The 19,161-nt window shown below is 41.7% G+C and overlaps 1 protein-coding gene across 2 annotated transcripts in view; it reads right to left on the bottom strand.

The window, feature by feature from the left end:
- Nucleotides 1-231: 231 nt before the first annotated feature.
- Nucleotides 232-19,161, bottom strand: part of LOC311263989 (protein arginine N-methyltransferase 8-B) — a 31,275-nt gene continuing 12,345 nt past the window's right edge. For both annotated transcript variants that reach the window (XM_084364468.1, XM_084364467.1), the window contains 7 exons: nucleotides 16,948-17,011; nucleotides 15,599-15,741; nucleotides 15,046-15,133; nucleotides 13,150-13,265; nucleotides 7,587-7,737; nucleotides 3,239-3,360; nucleotides 232-2,699 (listed from right to left, as the gene is read on the bottom strand). In XM_084364468.1, coding sequence (XP_084220594.1) covers nucleotides 2,616-2,699; nucleotides 3,239-3,360; nucleotides 7,587-7,737; nucleotides 13,150-13,265; nucleotides 15,046-15,133; nucleotides 15,599-15,741; nucleotides 16,948-17,011 — 768 coding nt within the window. In that variant the 3' untranslated portion in view covers nucleotides 232-2,615. The remainder of the gene's footprint in view (nucleotides 2,700-3,238; nucleotides 3,361-7,586; nucleotides 7,738-13,149; nucleotides 13,266-15,045; nucleotides 15,134-15,598; nucleotides 15,742-16,947; nucleotides 17,012-19,161) is intronic.

Here is a 19,161-nt window from a genome sequence, read left to right on the forward strand (position 1 = left end):
CTCTGAAAATGATGTCACAAAACATGTTGAGTAAGTTAAAGTTTAGATTTTACTGTTTGCACTATACTCATTAGTGCTTCACTACTGCCAGTGTCTTGCACATCACTTTAATGTATATAAACCATGTAAATAGAAAAAAAAACAAAAACAAATAAAGAGTCGTTAATGTTGTTAAATTGCTCGGTGAAGTTATTTCTCTCTGTTACAATGAAACACAGCAGCACCCAGTGGGAGAGTTTGGACATTGCTGTTTATTCAGTTTTCAAGCTGACATGACAACATGTGAAACAACATATTCAATATATTTCTCCATAAGATAGTAACACATGTGGAACTAACATGCCAATTTATTAGAATTTGTATGACTTACAAACTAGATGGCAAACCCTGTCTGTGTGCTCTGAGCAGCCAAGTTTTCATCAGACATAAGTTTTCCTTAAAGGTGTTAATAAATAAATAACTCACCATGTGTAATTGATCATTAGCATTAGTGACTCATATTGTATTGCTTATTTGTACCAGTCAGCGCCCTGTATTACTACACAGGATCAGATATACTGTGCTCTGAGAAGGCAGCACATAGTTCGATACTGCACTCTTTGTTGATTGTTAGTAGCATTATTTGCAGGCTTTTTAAATGATCGAGGTTCCACCATTGCTCCCGAATGCTTGCACTGTACATTTTGGTTACAGCCCTGCAAAGATTCATTCGGGCCTTGGTACAATATATACGACGAGGGGATTGAGGCTGGTTCTTGGCTGTCTGTGAACTGGACATTATCATAGAACACAAGCTGGGACAGATAATATATCACCAAACGGCTTCATAGGGAAAAAAAGTTGTATTTTCTATTAGTTTCTAAGTGGATATTTGAGGATAGTACTAGGAACATTAAAAGAGACATATTGTGCTAATTTTCAGGTCCTTAATTGTATTTTTCACTACTAGAACAGGTTTACATGCTTTAGTGCTCAAAAAACACATCAGTTTCCTTCTTCTGTTCAGTGCTGCAGCTCCGTATCCCCCTCTGTCTGAAACGCTCTGTTTTAGCCCCCGTGCTAATTCAATTCTAACATGCCAGACTAGCCACTGGGTATTAATTATGCAAATATGTGACATTGTGACGTAGTGTGATGTCACAAAGTAACAGAATTAAAGGCGGAACTACTGACGAGGCGTTTCAGGAGCAGTATTTTCTGTGGGAGACAGCAGCTTCTGTTGGCGCCGACTTTTTGACTTCCAAGGTCTTTTACATGCACAAGAACGTAAAACACTGAAGTGAGGAAAAAAAACGAAAATGCATAATAGGTCTCCTTTAATGTGAGGTTTTATTCAAGGTAGCCTTTGCCAAGATCCACATCTTGACTGAAGAAAACCCGTGAGTGGGCACCTTGGCATCGACCTTAGTAAGAGCACAGGTGAAGTGAAAAGATCCTTTTCATGAGCGTCAACACACTGCAGTGTGTCCTATTGTAACTGTGCAATTCATTAAGTTTTAGACTGAGGTACAGTCTGTAAACTCTAGTATCACACCATGTGATAGTCCTCAAGAAACCTGTATGCATGCTGCAAGAAACATGATGCGTCATGTAATTAGGTTCAAACCAAGATAGGTGCAGGGATACTGCAGATCATCAAGCATTATTGACTATGTCCTTGTTATCTGACATCGTAGCTATGTAGAGTTAGATCGCTTGACAGAGATCATGTAGACTAAAGAAGCATCATGGCTTGTGTGTCAGCAAATATCTAATCTGAAACCGAATAAAAGGAGAGCAGCTAACGTCTATACGTAAAACCACTGAAAAAAAGCTAAATGCAGCAGAGCGGATAAAGAAACTAGATACACTTCGGCACTTGGTCAAGGCATTGAGGATGGGGAGGGAAAGATATTGGCATGTCAACATCACAGCTCATACTGACAACACATCTGGAGTCCGAGCAAACAGCACGAGCTCCGACACCTTCTATTACACACTCACAGGAAGCTACTAGTACACTGACGATGCAAACACGTGTCACCTTTCACGTTACACACACACGTACCTACGCAGGTTTGTCCTTGGCTGTTAGTTTTCCGACATTGCTAAATTGATACAGCTTTGAATTAAAACATCTCTCTGTTAATCATTCCGTACTGTACAGTGCTATCACATAAGAATTACACCTGAAATCAATCGGCTACCTATAGCAGAATATGGACGATACGATAATTAATTCAATGAGCTCTAACCCTCTATGACCTTCAAGTTACTGTGGAAAACAAATACTGAACAGAACACACAGGTACATCACTCCAACTCACGTATACGCACATCAAGAATCAATAACATTCATCAAGACTAGAAAATATTTCCTGACCTCTTTTTGTCAGTGTTACATTCAAGATTGTTTAACAGTCAGCATCAGTAACTTCCTGCCTTCATCATATACTTTAGTGACAATAGTTGCATTGTCAGTGGGGCCACCTCTGCTTGGTCTTTGGCCTGTTCTTTTTTCTCTCTTTCTACGCCCCTCTTATATCGTCTGGGGGTCATGGGAGTGTCTCTGTCTCCCTCTGGTGCTCAGGGGTTGTACTCAATGGGGCACCAAAGTCCCCCCCGACCAGTCAGACTTAACGCATCTTGTAGTCGTGAGCAATGGCCGCTTCACACAGCTGTCCTTTGAAATCCAGCTCGAAGGTGAAGTCCAAGTCGCGCTGGGGGAGAAAAGAGAGGTGGTTTTCAGAGAGGGGGCGGGGAGGGGGGGAGGTAATGATTGAGCAAATACTTCAGGGAAACAAAAAGAGAGAGTGCTATCAGGGTTTCAATTTGACCCGGCAGCTGAACATGATGTTAAATAAGCACAGACTGTTTGTGTTAGACAACAGAAGGAAGCAGAGCCCCGCTTCTCTCTCCCAGAGGAGGAGGAGGAGAGGATACTGACAAGGTCAACAATAGAATCTGTTGTTGTTTGTCTGGAAGTCACTGCAGTGCGGCTGCCTGCTCTGACCACCATCCAATACTGAGGAGAAAACAATCTGCTGTGGGCCAGCAGGCGCAGGAAATGAATCATTTCTTAGAGAGGATGAGAGCTCCAATCATACTGTCAGACACTCTTTATGTTATGTTTGTATTATATGTGTATTTATATATGTTTTACCCCTAGACACAATTTAAATACACCACCCACCACCATTTGAGTTATAGTTACACTTGCTACTTACACAATATGTAGATGAGGCTGCACTATACTCACAGCGTTTTTCTCATTGGGCTTCATACCAATGCTGCCAGTGATCTCCTCTCCCCTCCGCACCGTCAAGTAGTCCTCCAGGTAAAACACTGTCTGCTTCCAGTGGGTGTATGGAGCATCAGGTGCTGGAACACACACACACATAGAAAAACACTCTCTTCAAATGAACATCAGCTATTTTAATCTTGTAACTAAGCAGTGCCACTTTCTAATAAGACAGCCTTTCAGAAGGGTTTATTAGTTTTTACTAATGAATTTAGTTGTGGTTAATAAATTATTTATTGATATTTAGGGGCAGAAAGAAAATAAAACATTCAGAATTATATGTTCAACAGTGTATAATGTATTAATGTATGTTTGCAGGTCTTGAGGAGAACTACTGCGTATGTGAAAACATAGTTTAAAGCTTTTTGTGGCTCCGGAGGAAGCTGCAGGTGTTCTGATAAATTGCCTCCAGTGATATCAGTCATTGACCAAGTGGCATTGTGGGTAGTGTGGGAGCCAGGTTTTGAAATGCATAGTAGTACTGGCATTGTACACCGTTGGACTCATTACGGACAGTTTTAAAACAACTGAGTAAAATCAATACAGCAGAACCAGAGATATCACCTTTTCTATTTCACATATTCTACTTGCTTTTCAAAACCTGGGGCCTACATTATCCACAATGCAACTTAGCCACAGAAAACTGGTGGACTTACCCTTTAAAATTAGCTTTTTATATCTACAGAGGGAGCAGGTCCTCTTCCACAGAGACTGCTATGTTGTACCTCAATGTTTCTACAGAAGCTCAGAAGGGACAAACCAAACACTGGCGCTAGAGAGGGCCTTTAGCATCTTTTTTGCATTTTCAGTGACCACTGTTGGGGAGGGTTAGACGAGGGGAGTTCAGTTGGTTGCTACACACTATACCTTTAATTAATGTTTGTTTTACTTCATTTGCACACACACAAGATCAGATAAAATCAGATGATAAAAAACAAAACACAGATCAGGAAGAGCTCAAGAGGCCATCATGCTTGTACAAAGGTCTTACATATGGCACCTTTAATAAAGCCATTAGCTATAATTTCAGCTTTTACACAGGGCATCTGATAAGAAAGTTGGACCAACAAAGTTTTAAACACACCAACTGAACATCTAAGATGTAAGGCAACAGTAAACATGTCATCCCCTTCTCAGTGATGCATTGGTTATATCTCTGTCCAGTGAAGCCTCCTCTGTTTACCAAGGATGTGATGTGTATGCCAGCAAACACTGAGCAGAAGGCAGAGAGACACCCTGGACATGTTGTCAGTCCATCATGAGGCTAACAGAGACACACAGTCTCTACCTGACGTGAATGAAGAATAAACGCAAAGCGGACAGAGAACGGGCAGAGACAGGAACTGAGCCCGTCCTTCCTGTTGTGAAGCAATGGTGCAAAAACAGCCAGCGGCTCCACTTGAGTTCAAGATGACAGCGCTGAAGTGAAAGGGAGGAAATGCACGACTGCCTTCTTGACCTCTCCACTGTCGCTCGAGTCAATCTTCTTTCACCACAATTCCAATTTGTATCTTTTGTGCCACCTTACATTCATCTATGTGTGTGTATGCAGGGAGATAGAAACAATCTGACATCCCTGCCCCAAAATAAATGTGAGACTCCCAAGTGCCCTGACCATCACTGATCGCTCGGCCGTGATTCATGAGGTCGGTAGCGCTTAGATCGACTTTCTGCCAGCCGTCCTGGTGCAGTGTGGTAGCTCTGCCTTCATAGATGAGCTCTTTGTGAGCCCATAGATAAAAGGGCCTGCCAATCAGCATGTCTGCTGCACAGGCTGGCCTCTCAGTATTTTTGGACTTGGTTCAATAAAGACACTGACAAGCTAGCTGTGTTTCTTATGCTAATTCAGTGGATGAGAGGGCACATCCAATGACCAGCATGAGTTGTCATCTTTGACCCCAGCCTGCCGTTTAATCCTTGGCTGTGAGACTGTGTGTGTCTGATACGATACTTCTCTCAGGACTGTATGGGGAATCGATGGCAAGCCTTGGCTTTGGATGAACTTGTTTGACAGAGAATCTTACAGAAAACCAAAAGAAGAGAGGTTGGTGTGGTAGAAACAGATGGGGTTAGGGAATGATTGGATACATATTTTCTTTCCCTGGTGATGCTTTAATCTGACAAGCAAAGAGCCGACAGATACATTCTACTACACATACTGTTTCATTTCAGTTACAGTGACACAACCACTAGAGGTCAGTCACACACAGATTTTGACACTGTTCATTATCTCCAGCCCAGCACTGTTTGGATCAGCCTGATCTGAACTGCTCTACAGTAAAGAGACAGTGACTTTTATTGTGATAGGTGCCTTCGGAGTCTCAACACAGACCACGTTTGGAAGAAATGCTCTTTCATCTATGAGTAGAGGTATTTCTAAACACAGAAACTCCCCATACTACTAGGCAGCTACCAACTGGATGAAACGCAATAAGCTTGATGAATGGACCACTGTATATTCTGGGATGCTTTGAGCTTGTTACCCCCATTTTACTTCAGCGACATTATTACCACAAGTGTCTAGTGAAGCTGTCCTCCCTGGGAGCATTTGGTTCCACATAAAATGTTTGCTTGCGGATGTTTTCTGTCTGCCCAATAAAATGAAATTTGGTTCCAGTTTATATAGAAGAAGCCCGGCAATGTCCTCCTCCCTTCTTCCTTCATTGTAACTCCCTTGCAGTAGTTAATGAAGAGCTTGCTACCAGCATGAGGTATACCCACAATTCACCACAAAGTATTTTCACTGCTCTAGGTGCCTCTTGGCATTACAAAAATGAGTTGATGTTTACATTTTCAGTAATTTGTTGTAGTTCATTTACAGTGCTGTAGTAATGAGTCCTAAAAAACGGATATCAGTTCGCATTTTTGCTCTTCTGGTTCCCTCGCCTCAAAGTCAGTGAGTTTTTTGAATGGGTTTTAGGTTAAATGCCTGAAATAAGGTCTGTAGTTACAATAGACTTAAGACAAAAATGTTTTTGTTCTACAACATTAAATACATCACTAAATGTCCAACAATTTAATTATGAAGTGCTTAGGTGTTGTGGACATTAAACGTCATCAGGTCGACCACACAGAGACTCATCCACTCACTAGTCCGTCTTTACAGGCCGACTTTAGTTGTGGACTATTTGAATTCTAACTTTACAACTTGTATGTTGATTAGTTTATAGAAATTCGTTTGTAGTAATTGTGCAGCAAGACAGCAGTGTAGTCTGTTAATAGCCTAACATTAGCTTTTTACTTCTTGCAATTTAATTTACGCTACAAAAATCACAAAAGTGTTTTTTATCTGTGAAGACTATCTTGCTTAACAAAACATGTAAGAATCATAAACTTGTGTTCACCACAGAGCTTATCTTCTGCAGTAATCCAACATCCAGTGGAGAAGTCCCACAGGCTTTTTGTCGAGGGACCCAGGGCGATGCTAATTTCTAGCCTGACTCTGTCTGAGAGTCTCCAACAACTTGCTTCCAATCTTCATGTTCAGCTACATAAAGCTAACCATCTGCCACCACCCATATTTTCATATTTAAAGGAGGCTTATGGAACAATTTGTAGCAAATGACATGTATTAATCACTTTGTTGTTGGCCATATATGAGGGTATTGTAACATGATATGGAAATCATGACCTTCCCTGTCTCTTTCGATTGCCTATACAAACCTGTGGATGATTTGTTTAAGGTGTTTAATGCTGCTGGACTCAGGATTGTTCAGTGTAGGTCAGCTCTGCTCTGCTAACAGTGAGCAACAGTGGCTGACTGTTGTTTAGAAATGGAGTCTGCAATCATAAATTAACGACTGGCTTCCAGCACAGAGTTCCTCGGAGCCCCTTTAAAGGACCAACATAAAAATGGTAGGGATCATCTTCTCAAAATATTGAACTATTCCTGTGTGCACTTTTCAGGTCATCATGTTCTATTTTTCCTCTGCGAACTAGAAGGTCATGCTTCTTCTACATTGCAAATTTCCCGTCTACATGGCTCACTGAAGCAATCAAGGGAGATGGCATATTAATAAGGAACTGAGAGCACCCACAGCCTCAGCAGGGTTCCTGCTCTGCTGCACTTCAAGCAGACATGAGGGTGATATTGAATATGACTTTCACTGCTGAAACTGTACTCATATCTCTCAGTGTGTAGGCTGGTGACAAAATGGAGATGAATGATTTTTTAGATTATAATTACCATCACTGTAATACATTACTGTAGCGCTAATTCTTTAAATACGCTTACACGACACACACACACACACCATGATCCCAGCCACGCTGTATGTAAAGTAAGCGACTGTCTGAGGCAGCGTACCGGTGGAGAAACCAGTCTTCTTGTGACACTTGGTGAACTCGATGTGGAAGTAGGTGACCAGCGCATGGATGTAGTCGTTCCTCTGGATCTGCAGGCAGAACGATGAGGTAAATGTGAGGTCCTCAGTCTTCACCGTGTAGATGTCCACTTCCTGTTGGAGTAAAGAGACGGACTCCTCTCAAATATCTGGACCACATAAACAAAACTCTGTTCACCCCTTTTCCCCTGTGTGTTATATTTTAGCATTTTGGAATATGATTATTTCATATTGTACACATAGAAGGAGTTTTACTCCAGATTTGTCATTGCTTTTAATGTATTTACACCCGAGTACATAAAACAGCTAAGAATAGATGTGCTATCTTGATAAGAGCTAGTTAAGAAGATATCACGTCAGCTGGTTAGCTTATCTGAAATAGGGGAAACAGCTTGCCGGCTTAAAAACTTCAAGAAAACTTTATTTTTTGCTTGTAGGTCGATTTTAAAACTTGGAAAGGAGCCATGGAAGTCAGCTTCTTCCATGGCTAGTTACAGGAACTTCTCCTTACTTCCTTTAACATTGCGAGGTAGGGCATTTTCAACATTTTCATTCATTTCTCAGGCAATAATGCTTGGATCTTGATGAAAAAAGCTCTGGCCTATTACGGTGGCTGTTGTCTACGAGTGAGAATAATTGCAATTTCATTTGCTTGAGTTATGGTTAAGCAGTAATGGGTGGTTTAGAGTTTAGAGTGATTTGGGCTGTCGAGTTGAATTAAAGGAGACTGTTGGGCCTTGGCGGAGGTATGCACTTAACTGTGTGCCATTCTAGTTTCACATGCAATATATCAAGAAGACAAAAAACATAGCCATAAAAGAAATACAGTACCACTTCCACCTGCAAAAACACATGAGACCACCATTACACCCAGCTGGGGTGATGTCAAGATCCTAATGACCGCCAAGAAGCCAGTGACCCTTTTAATGCCATTTCTCTGTGGTTAAAAGATTGGAATGATAGGATTCCTGCATGGCTTCAGATTGAAAAGGTTACAAGCAGCCCACACTCACTCCCTGCCTTACTTTGTGCACCCCTACCATCGCTAGTGAATAATATTAAGGATAATATAATTGTAACTCAATCACTACGCATTGTAAATCAGTTCAAAAGATGTCTGGGTATTCAGAGTATTTCTCTTCACTCACCGATAATACGTAATCATCTTTTTCAACCATCTTTATTGGATAATGGCTTCAAAATTTGGTATGACAAGGGCATTCATAGTATTGAGGACCTGTATGTCAATGATACTTTTGCTAGCTTTGAACAATTATCCAAAAAATTCGGTCTGACCAATAATAATTTTTTGCGATACTTGCAAATTAGAGATTTTACCCGCAAAAAGTTTGCTAATTTTCCTACACTTCCCTCTTCTTCCTGTTTGGATTCTTTATTAAGGGTTAATACGCTGAATAAGGGTAGAATATCATGGATAGCTGTAACCTCTCTATTTCACATATTCGAGAACAGTGGGAAAATGACTTAGGGGCCCAGCTGTCCGATGAGGAATGGGAGATGGCTCTTACTAGAGTCCACTCTTCTTCCATATGTTCCAGACATGCTTTAATACAGTTTAAAGTGTTGCATAGGTTACACTTCTCAAAAGCTAAATTAGCAAAAATATTTCCGAACGTAGACCCATTATGCGACAGATGCAAACAGACCCCAGCTACCTCCTATCATATGTTTTGGTCTTGTCCGAAACTTGTCCCTTTCTGGTCATCCTTTTTTGAAGTCATCTCTAATGCTTATGCCTATAACATTTCACCTTCTCCCTTGGTTGCTGTTTTTGGTTTGTTTTCTGATCCAACAGGATCTGTTCCCCCTGCTCATTTACAGAGGGTCATCGCCTTTTCCTCCTTATTAGCTAGACGCTTGATTTTATTTAAATGGAAGGCTGTTACTCCTCCATCTCACCACCACTGGATCAGGGACGTTATGCAGAACGTCAAGCTGGAAAAGATCAGATGTACCCTCAACGGTTCCATCAACAGATTCTACAAAACCTGGAACCCTCTAATAACTTATGTGAACAGTTTACCTGGTTTGGAACTGGAATTCTGAACATTTACACCTGCCCTTGGACAATCCTGCGATAAAGAATGCTAGGTGCACTTGTTTTGTTTGTTTGTTTTTGTTTGTTTGTTTGTCTGTTTTTTTTTTTGGGTTTTTTTTGTTTTGTTTTGTTTTTTGGGTTTGTCCATTGTCCGTGACAAGTTTGTCAGTCTTTTTTTGGGTTTGGCTCGTCTTTGTGTCTTTGTTGGGATTGTTCTTATATGGTTATTTGTAAAACAAAGAATATGTTTGTTTATATGATATTTGGAAAATTACAAATAAAGAGTTAAAAAAAAAAAAAAAAAAGAAGCCAGTGACCCTTGTGTGGGTAGGGCAAGCGTAGGGGACCTGGGGTCATTTGGGAGCTCTAACTGTTGACAAGCTCCAGGTGTTAATGCATGCACGGTGCTAGCAACCCCATATCTGTAGATGTCCCCTGGTTCGAGTCAGTTTAACAGGGTATCTGTTACCACGCCGTCCCGCTAGGCCTGGTTCAGAGAACATCATGTTCCAGATCCCGGTTTACTGTCGTTTGAACGGCGCCGCGCCAACATATCATGTTAGCTTTGATGATTGAGTAACAGAGCGGAGTGACGTTCACCTTTCCCTGTAGGTAAACATGTAGGCAGAGGTGTGATAATCTTGTTTCATGTACCATCGGCGCTAATAAATATGCGCGGCTTGCTTGCTGGCTTTAGTGCCAGATGCCACATTTGCTGTGGAGGAATGAGCCTTATGTTTGTTGGCAATAAACACGATGCTATATTAATGTCAGATTCCCCTGCTGTCTTTAGAGAATAATCACTCCCATAAACACATTTTCCAGATATTTACATGCAGTATAAACTTCTCAAAGTCATATTTCTAAGTTTAAGACAGCAGTATACTGCGATGCACTGCAATGTTTACCCTCCTGCTGTTTACTCTAAAGGCAAAATAAAAAATGTAAGAGCACTATCATGGAGGTTGTTAATGTTAAATTAATTATTTTCTGCAGGATTATACTTGGTAATGATCCTCTCTATGTGTTGCTACCAAAGTTTCAAGCTGCAGTTTAATAACACGGGGTCCTATGTGTACTTCTCCTCGGCTATACAACTTTAATGATGCCGTTCAGTAATCCATTTAAAGACAATAAAGCTTGTCAGCCGAGTATCATTGTTGTAGGGCTTCCCTTTTTTTCAAAGACCCAAAGACAAGCAGCATTCCCATCAGCTTCATAGAGATTTTTTATGCTCTCATGAATGATTTCTTTGCTGATTTTATATTTACATGCACCTAAAACAACAGGCTGTCTGAAGAAAACGAAAACCGGCTGCTTGATAATCAGCAGCATGAAGACTGCCACACTGAAGTCAAGTAGTGATCAAAAAGCAATATTCCACGAGGACAGAGGTGAGACGGGGCAGAGCCGTCTAATCAACGGCAGCCATAAGGTCACCATGACAAGGAGAACAATCAGGAGGACTAGACAGGCTGCTATTGACATGCATGGCACAGCAGCCTGAGTCCTCTAATCCACACAGTGAGAGGCGCAGACAGGACGACAGCCACACGGCAAGGTTGTACTCATACCAGCCACAGCATAGCATGCGATTTGTTTAGCAATCAATCAATGTCACTAAATAGTTTGTGTTAATGTATGTACTGTATGTGTGTGTGTGTGGTTTACCACTGTAATAATGCAGCATATCTGCATAATAGTCCATATTAGCCACCTTACTGGCATTTTCTATGGGACAGCTGTAATATATTGACATTGTACAGTATAATTACTCCTTATTACATTACAGTGAGCAGGCATTAGAAAAGTGTGTGCAGTATCATTAAAACTTGGTGATAATTAGTATTATAAAATGTTGATAAAAGGTCCATTTAGCAGCTGTTTTGGTTCGTTCGATCATATCACATGATCTTGCCCCATTGTCATGATAATTTATATGTTAAAGTGCTAGTTTGTGTCTTTTCATGTGGGGTTGTATGAGGTACTTATCCCCAGTCAGTGTATTACCTGCAGTAGAGGACCGTCAGCTCTCCCCCCGGGTGGAGGAGCAGTGCGGAGCACCGACAAGCAAGCAGAGCATTGTACTGCTAAACGGGACCAACAGCAAGACCTACTGTATTTTAGCGACCTAAAAAAATATTTTTGGAGCTTTTCATTGGCGTCAGAGATACAGTACAGGGCAGGCAGAGCTGGGCTTGTGTGTAGGAATACAGATGTTGTACGGTAAAGCGCCAAAAATGTTCCAAATATAGCGTACACTTGACCAGACATATATTTTCTTTAGGTGTACCTTCTTTTAGGTAGCTAAAATACGTCTTGCTGTCGGTCCTGTTGAGCAGTACAATCTCTGCTTCCCTGCCGGTGCTCTGCACTGCTCCTCCACACAGGAGGAGAGCTGGCAGTCATCTACTGCAGGTAATACACTGACTGGAGACAAGTACCTCATACAACCCCGCATCAAAAGACCACAACATTCCCTTTAAGATTTCCATTTTTTCTGGGCATTTAAAGGACTTCGATGTACATGTTAGCTTAAAGACTGTGACTCAAAGCGCCAGAAAAGCTTTTAAATGGACCTTTTCTGGTAAGACTGTTCCCTCAAATGCTCTCAAGAATGAGCTCTCAACCTCAGCTTTAAAGCCACCATGGATGAAAAGTTCCTGATGTGCTGAGATGAAATGGAAATTTGAACATCTACAATTGACCGTCCACTTAAACTCTGAATATCATGACATGTGATTGAAAGCTCCAGAACAGCTACTAAATGATGTTTCCAAGGTCAAGAGAGAAACTTTGAACCTCAACAAAGATGATTCTGGATCGTTGTTAGTGTTGAATTGGCCATCAGTGGCATTGATAGAGCACTACAGGCAGGTCTGAATCTAGTCACATGGTTCCTGTAGCCTTTGTAATGCTGCCGCGCCACATACAGTACAGTACCACATGCTTTGAGCTAAATGCTAACACCAGTCGCAAACATGCTAACATGTTGACCTAAACAGGTGTAATCCTAACTATGTTTACCATCTTAGTTTAGTTGTTAGCATGCTAACATTAGCTAATCATTAATAAACACAATGTAGCCTACAGCTGTGGCTGATGGGAATATTAGTTTTGCAGGTATTTGGCAGGTGTTAATTTACTGTGAAGTCAAACAGTTGGTGTGTGGAGTACCGTCTCATAGCCTCTAGTTGGCATTACGGCCACTGCCATCTTGTTTTTTTGGCGCAGGTAGGTGTCATAATTAGATAAGAGGGTGGAGCTGATTGGATCTGACTGACTTCACTCAAAACCACATAGTAGTGAGATATTTCAGTTTGGATCAAAGTGGTGGACTGACCGACTGACTTCCCTAATGTAAACTCTTATCTGCACTGCACTGGGTCTACAGCTGACATTTAGTCTGGCATTGGGATTAATTGATCGTCTGCCATCAGTGAAAATATTGTCAATATTTTACTCACCTTGATGAGGCAGGAGTTGGTCACCACCTGTTTGGGGTCCACTACGTCCACCAGTGGTTCCTTCATGGCCACATTACGGATACAGGTCATATCAAAGCCGTACACGTTCTCCCACCCTGGTAAATACAGCATCATTGAGTGACTGTGCCACCATGATTTCTTTTCTATTCTGTTTCTTCTTTTCAAGTTTTGATTCAGTTTAGCCAGTTTTAAAGGGGAAGCAGTTGGGCTGCCGGTGTGAATCAACACTAGTTGGGGTGATAGGGCCCGGACATGCCATAGTGACATCAAAGAAGTTATGGCGAAGGCCATTAGTCTCGGCACTTGAACACACCGCAAAGAAAACAGCTGATGGCCAACTGCATCAAAGGAAATACCTCTCCATACCGCCAAGTAGCAGTAGTCTGTATTCGTCATTCAAAAAGGGAAACCAGAAGACTCAAGACTGCAGATATACAGACCATTGTTATGATATAGGGTTTTCTTTCACTACTTCTGCTAATATAGCCACTTCTAATCAAGAATGTGTCTGATAAAAAGTTAGAAATGGCAATGGCGAAAAGACAGAGGTGGAAAATAAGGAGAAATCGCACTAAATCATGGACTCAAGGGAATCAGGGCATAAGGCTCGAGGACCTTTCTCTTTCTTTTTCTGCTTCTCCTCTTATGCACTGATTCAGGTATCTGAACAGCCAATCAGAGTAATTCCTCTCACTGACAGGGTCCACCACCAATTCTACATGATCAATCGGCCAAAAAGGCATTCACCAGGGCTGACAAGTACCAGAGGTGTGGGACACTACACAACAGTTACTGCCAAAGATGCTCACCAATGTCCCCAACATTGGTGTGTCAGGGGCCTTACTCAAAGAGCTTCCCAGCCACCCGAGAGTTTTTAAACAGCTCTCATTTTGACGGATGGGACTCACATTGTAATTGTAGATGATTTGTAAACATAAGCCTCCTTGAACACAACCTCCCCTCATGCCTTGGATACACCGCTTTGGAAGAATCATGCCATACATTATTCATTAAGCTCCTTAAGATGGTGTGTGAGCAAACATCTCTATCGTGACCCAAAAGGAGAGAGCTGCTTGAGTGAGTCGGAGAGCTGGTGATAATGAACAGGTCACAAACCCCCGGGGACTTTGTAATGTACTGTATTTGCATTTCTTGCTGCCCACTTAACCAAGGCAGCGTGCAGCTCAGAGCAGCACTAATGACTACAGGATGCTCTCAGAATACTGGAGTGCTCCAGAAGGCCACTTTGAACTGAGTGGAAAGGTCATGTTGGACCATGTGCCCTGAGAGAAAGAAGTTTGTGGTCCATATTTGTGCTCCTCTCACAGCTTGCTGCTTTAATGATGTCAGACTGAACATAGGTATATGGACTTTGGAAATATTCACACTGTATATGACTATCAGGATATTTTATGGTGCAGTGTGGTTGTGTAACTTCCCAGATGTAAGAGGGAGTGTGAGTAGGAGGCCTTTTGGCTATTGTTCTGTTTGCGTGCCTTTTGTCATCTGGGTTGTGCACTGGCTTCACACAGACCTTGACGCTGTCCTAATGCTCTGTGTCCAGCAGCAAAACATCGCCCACAGTCCTCCTGACAGCTTCAGAGTGGGATGATACACAGATGGAGAGGCCTGTTGACTTACAATATCAATTATCGCCCCCAGTGTTATGCCTGAGGGAAAGTTCAAAATCATCTGAAGAGCGCCCACGCTTGTGCGAGCACAAGGCGGAGGTGTGGAGGTGTGTTTCTACATCCACGGTTCATTTACAATGCAAAGACATAATCCTGGTTATGGCCACCCAAGAGCTACAAAGGGTTTCTAATAGATCTAATACACACATCCAGTCCCGCATACACACTCTCACACTGAACTTACAATGTATTTTGAAGTCTTTGTACTGCCTGTCCTCAATGGCCACCACATACAGAGAGGCACGGTCAGGAAACATTAATCCACCGGGTTTCTGTTTGACAGAGGAGGCAAGAGAATAAGTCACAATTCATCCTGAACACATTACAAAAGGTCTACATTACAGCATTGGTGACATTTCATTCCTCAGACAAGTACAAGTTTAAATCATGCAGTGTTATTGTTCCCTCTGCGTGCAGACTGGAATATACAGTAGACTGGACTATGTGACTACGACTATCAATTTTCAATAACAAAAGATAATAGAAAAATAAATGTATAAGTTTATATTGATTTTTTATTATTACCTCATTTTAATGAGACAGTATTGCAAATTACTTGTGATCATATAAATCATATTAAAAAAAACAATTGATGATAACAAAAGGAGGTTAAAGGGTTTTTTTCCCAGTTCTCCCAGGGGTATTTGTTACTGATGTTATTGCAGGTTAAACTTACATACTGTACTACAACATCAAGTGTATACACACATCGACACACACACTCCACACATCATTACCAGCCACTTGTCCCTGGCAAAGATGACAGTGTTTAGCATGGATTCATAGAAGAGGCAGTAGCCCATCCACTCAGATATTATGATGTCAACCTTCTCGACAGGAAGCTCCACCTCCTCCACCTTGCCTTTGAAGATGGTGATCACTGCAACGAACAACGTGTCTTTTAAATCAGAATCAATACACGTACTGTGGCAGAAGCAGAGTACTGGAAAGAAATAAAGCAGGTAAGTAAATATGTAAGTAAGTAGTAAGTCAGAAGTAAGTATTAAGTAAGTAGTAAGTAAGAAGTAAGTAGTAAGTAAGAAGTAAGTATTAAGTAAGTAGTAAGTAAGAAGTAAGTATTAAGTAAGTAGCAAGTAAGAAGTAAGTATTAAGTAAGTAGTAAGTAAGAAGTAAGTATTAAGTAAGTAGAAAGTAAGAAGTAAGTATTAAGTAAGTAGCAAGAAAGAAAATAAGTACGTAGTAAGTAACTAAATACTTAGTATGTAAGTAAGTAGGTAAGTAAATGAGTGAGTTATAGGTAAGTAAGTTAGTAATTAATAAGTAACTAAGTAAGTTGCTAAATAAGTAAGTAGGAGTAGAAAGAAAGAAAGAAAGAAAGAAAGAAAGAAAGAAAGAAAGATAAACTCTAGGTGGTGACACATTTGTTTGTGCACTGTGTGCTAACATGGCAGCCATAATGTTCTTATAGAAATCTGCCCAGCTGGGATTTACAGAGGAGGCGTGGATCTTTGCCCTGCCTGGGATTAGCTGACTTCAGCTTTGTTTGTTCTGCCTCGTCAAGAAGTTATTGAAGAGTTTCCCTGGTGATACAAGTGTCTGTCAGGATGACATGTGAGCCCTGTTACTCCAACCGGTGATTGCTTCCTGCCTCTTCACAGTTTAAAAAGTCAGTCAGAGCAGTGTGTTAACTCTCTTCTCAATTACTGGTGCATACTTGATATTCATAGGTTTATAGATAGGACACTGGCTGACAGGGAGGTTTACGGAGCCAGCATTTGGTAGATGTACAGTCAGGGATATTTGTTTTTGAAGTATTATGATTAAACCATGTGCTTTGAAGTTTACATAAGTTGGGAGCGTGTTCGTGCAAATGAATACAAATGAGCCGGTTCAGTGCAGCATGGAATGATTAACACGGGTCTATCCTCACAAATCCCACCCATCTTCTTCTTCTGCTTCTCGTCCTTCGTGCATACCTGCCAGCCTTCCTTCCCTCCCTCTCCCTCCTCTTCATTCACTATCTCTGTCACGACTCTAACCAGGTCTGTTGCTCCCCTCTCTGCAGAAGAAGTGCAGTGTCATCAGAAAGGAGAGAACAGGAGAGAGGAACAGCTGCAGCTCTTACCACTGTCGAGGTGGTTGGACTTGATGATCCTCTCTGAGTACTCTGATATACTGGAACATTCAATCTGGCAGAGGAAAAAAGAAAAAAACGAATTAAGTGACAATAAATGAAGGAGTGGGAAGCTTTAGGAGGAATATCTTTAACGGAATGGCTCGTGCTCTTGCAATAACATGTCCTCAGTTTGCCTATAATGCAGATTCAGGAGACTTTTAATGTTTTCCTGCTGAACTGATATCGACTGGAATGCCTCGTTTAAAAGACAAACTATGTTTCCGTTGGGGCTCTACAAGAGCAACCGTACTGTAAATTCAGCCGCAAAGACAAGGCCAAAAATAACTACTATCCCGTCCCTCTGTGTGGGTTAGGAAACAGAAGGATCCTTCATCTTTAATTTATTATTTATCAGTACTTGTTGACCAAGGAGATTTCAAGAGCATCCCCGCTTGACAAAAATGTTGAAAAAATAACAGCAACCAAAGAAATCTCTTTAAGTCTCCCTTATATTATTAATGGTGATCTGTGATTGTAACAAGTGGCTAACACAATACATGCAGTACTCTTTGACTGTAGTGAAGTAGAAGTAGAAAGTAGCACAGAATGGAAGTACTCAAGTTCCACTACTGCTAAAGACAGATGACAGTATTTTTTCATAGATGGTTAGTGGCAGAGTGATGAGCATTTATGTCCCATGTACAGGCAGTGACAATCCCTTCACTGTTTTAACATGACGCCCCTCGCTGCCACTGGATTTATCACAATGCATCCAGACACGTCCAGAATTGAGTCTTTATTTTTTGAGTCCAACCCTGTAGCCATCACCAGGTTCTCTGTGGGGTAGAAAACAAGGTCACCCTTGTTGAGTATCTCTCTGTGGAATGTTTCCATTCCTCTCCTGAATGAAACACTATCAGCCTGCACCTGGTTACCTATTTTAGTTGATGCCACTTCCCAGTGACTTTTTCTCTATATAAAAGATCGCAAAAACTGGGCAGCTGCACCTGGCCGCCCAGCTTTGAGTTCGCAAAAAGCTGTTCTGTCGAAGGTTTTTTTCCCTGTCTGCAGCGCTTGATAGCATTAAGTAGCTTTTTATCACTTACAGTATGTTTGTGACTCGTGAGCCTGACTGCAGCAGGTAACCAGCAAGGGAGGAATTATCATCCGACACCATGCACTGAGGTTAATTTAGCAATGCAAGAAGCGTCCTGGAGTCAATCTGAAAACAGCGGGTGATAAAAGAGTATGAAGGGATAGATATTACAGGGTGACCAGCCTCTGAATCGCTGCCAGAGCATCTTACTCTAAGTAATTAAGGTGAAGATTAGTCAGTGCTCAACTGCAACCAGCCATTTAGCTCCGAAGGGACCTTCAGCGTCTAGTTTCATTACTCTTTTGACATTTTAAATTCTTTCAAATTATCCTAACCTCTCTGCCTTTTCTTTGTCTCAGTTCTCTCTTCCATGCCCTCTCTTTACTACCTTGTCTTTTCCATCCTGAGCTGCTTGACACAATTTGTACCAATAATAGATGATTTATTGAAGTGCCAGCAATAACAGAGTAACAACACAATAACGCACATTAATTCGTCAGAATAAACTCTGGACGCTTCTCGGCGTTGGCATCCGAACAAAACATAATTCAGCAGGAGGCATTTGTCAATACCGACCTCTTACAGCGTCAGGCAGCCTGCGGGTATAGATTTCCACCTGAGAGTGAGCACTCTCTTCCACCTACCCTGGGACTGGAGGTGTGTGGAACAGAGTTTCATCTGGTCATAATCAGGCAGACTCTTGGTTGAACTCTGGGAGCTCTGGGTCGTTAAAAAAAAAAAAAGGTAAAGCCAGGCAGGGACCCTCGTGCAGAGAGCAGGCTGAAAAATGGAAGCGCTCGGCTGCGCCCTTTGTCTATTTGGGCTTTTATTTTAGAGGCAGAAACCAATTAGACGTGCTCTACAAGCGACACACCGACTGTGAGATGGCCAAATTGAGAAATATCTTGGAGAGCTCTTGTTTGTTTGTAAGGGATACTTATAGAAAAACCTTGACAGTTGCAGAAGCAGTGCACTGTACACATGTATGTAGCCAAAGCCGTTAACACTGCCTCCCTGGAGCGCCCTTATTTCTCCACTACCTATTATTGGAGAACCAGTCAGGATGCTGCTGGTGGCGCCCACGGACACCAAACACACAACACTGACGCACCTGCCCATTAAAACAA

This window comes from Pagrus pagrus, assembly GCF_965226575.1.
Source record: "Pagrus pagrus genome assembly, chromosome: 10".
NCBI classification, from domain to species: domain Eukaryota; kingdom Metazoa; phylum Chordata; class Actinopteri; order Spariformes; family Sparidae; genus Pagrus; species Pagrus pagrus.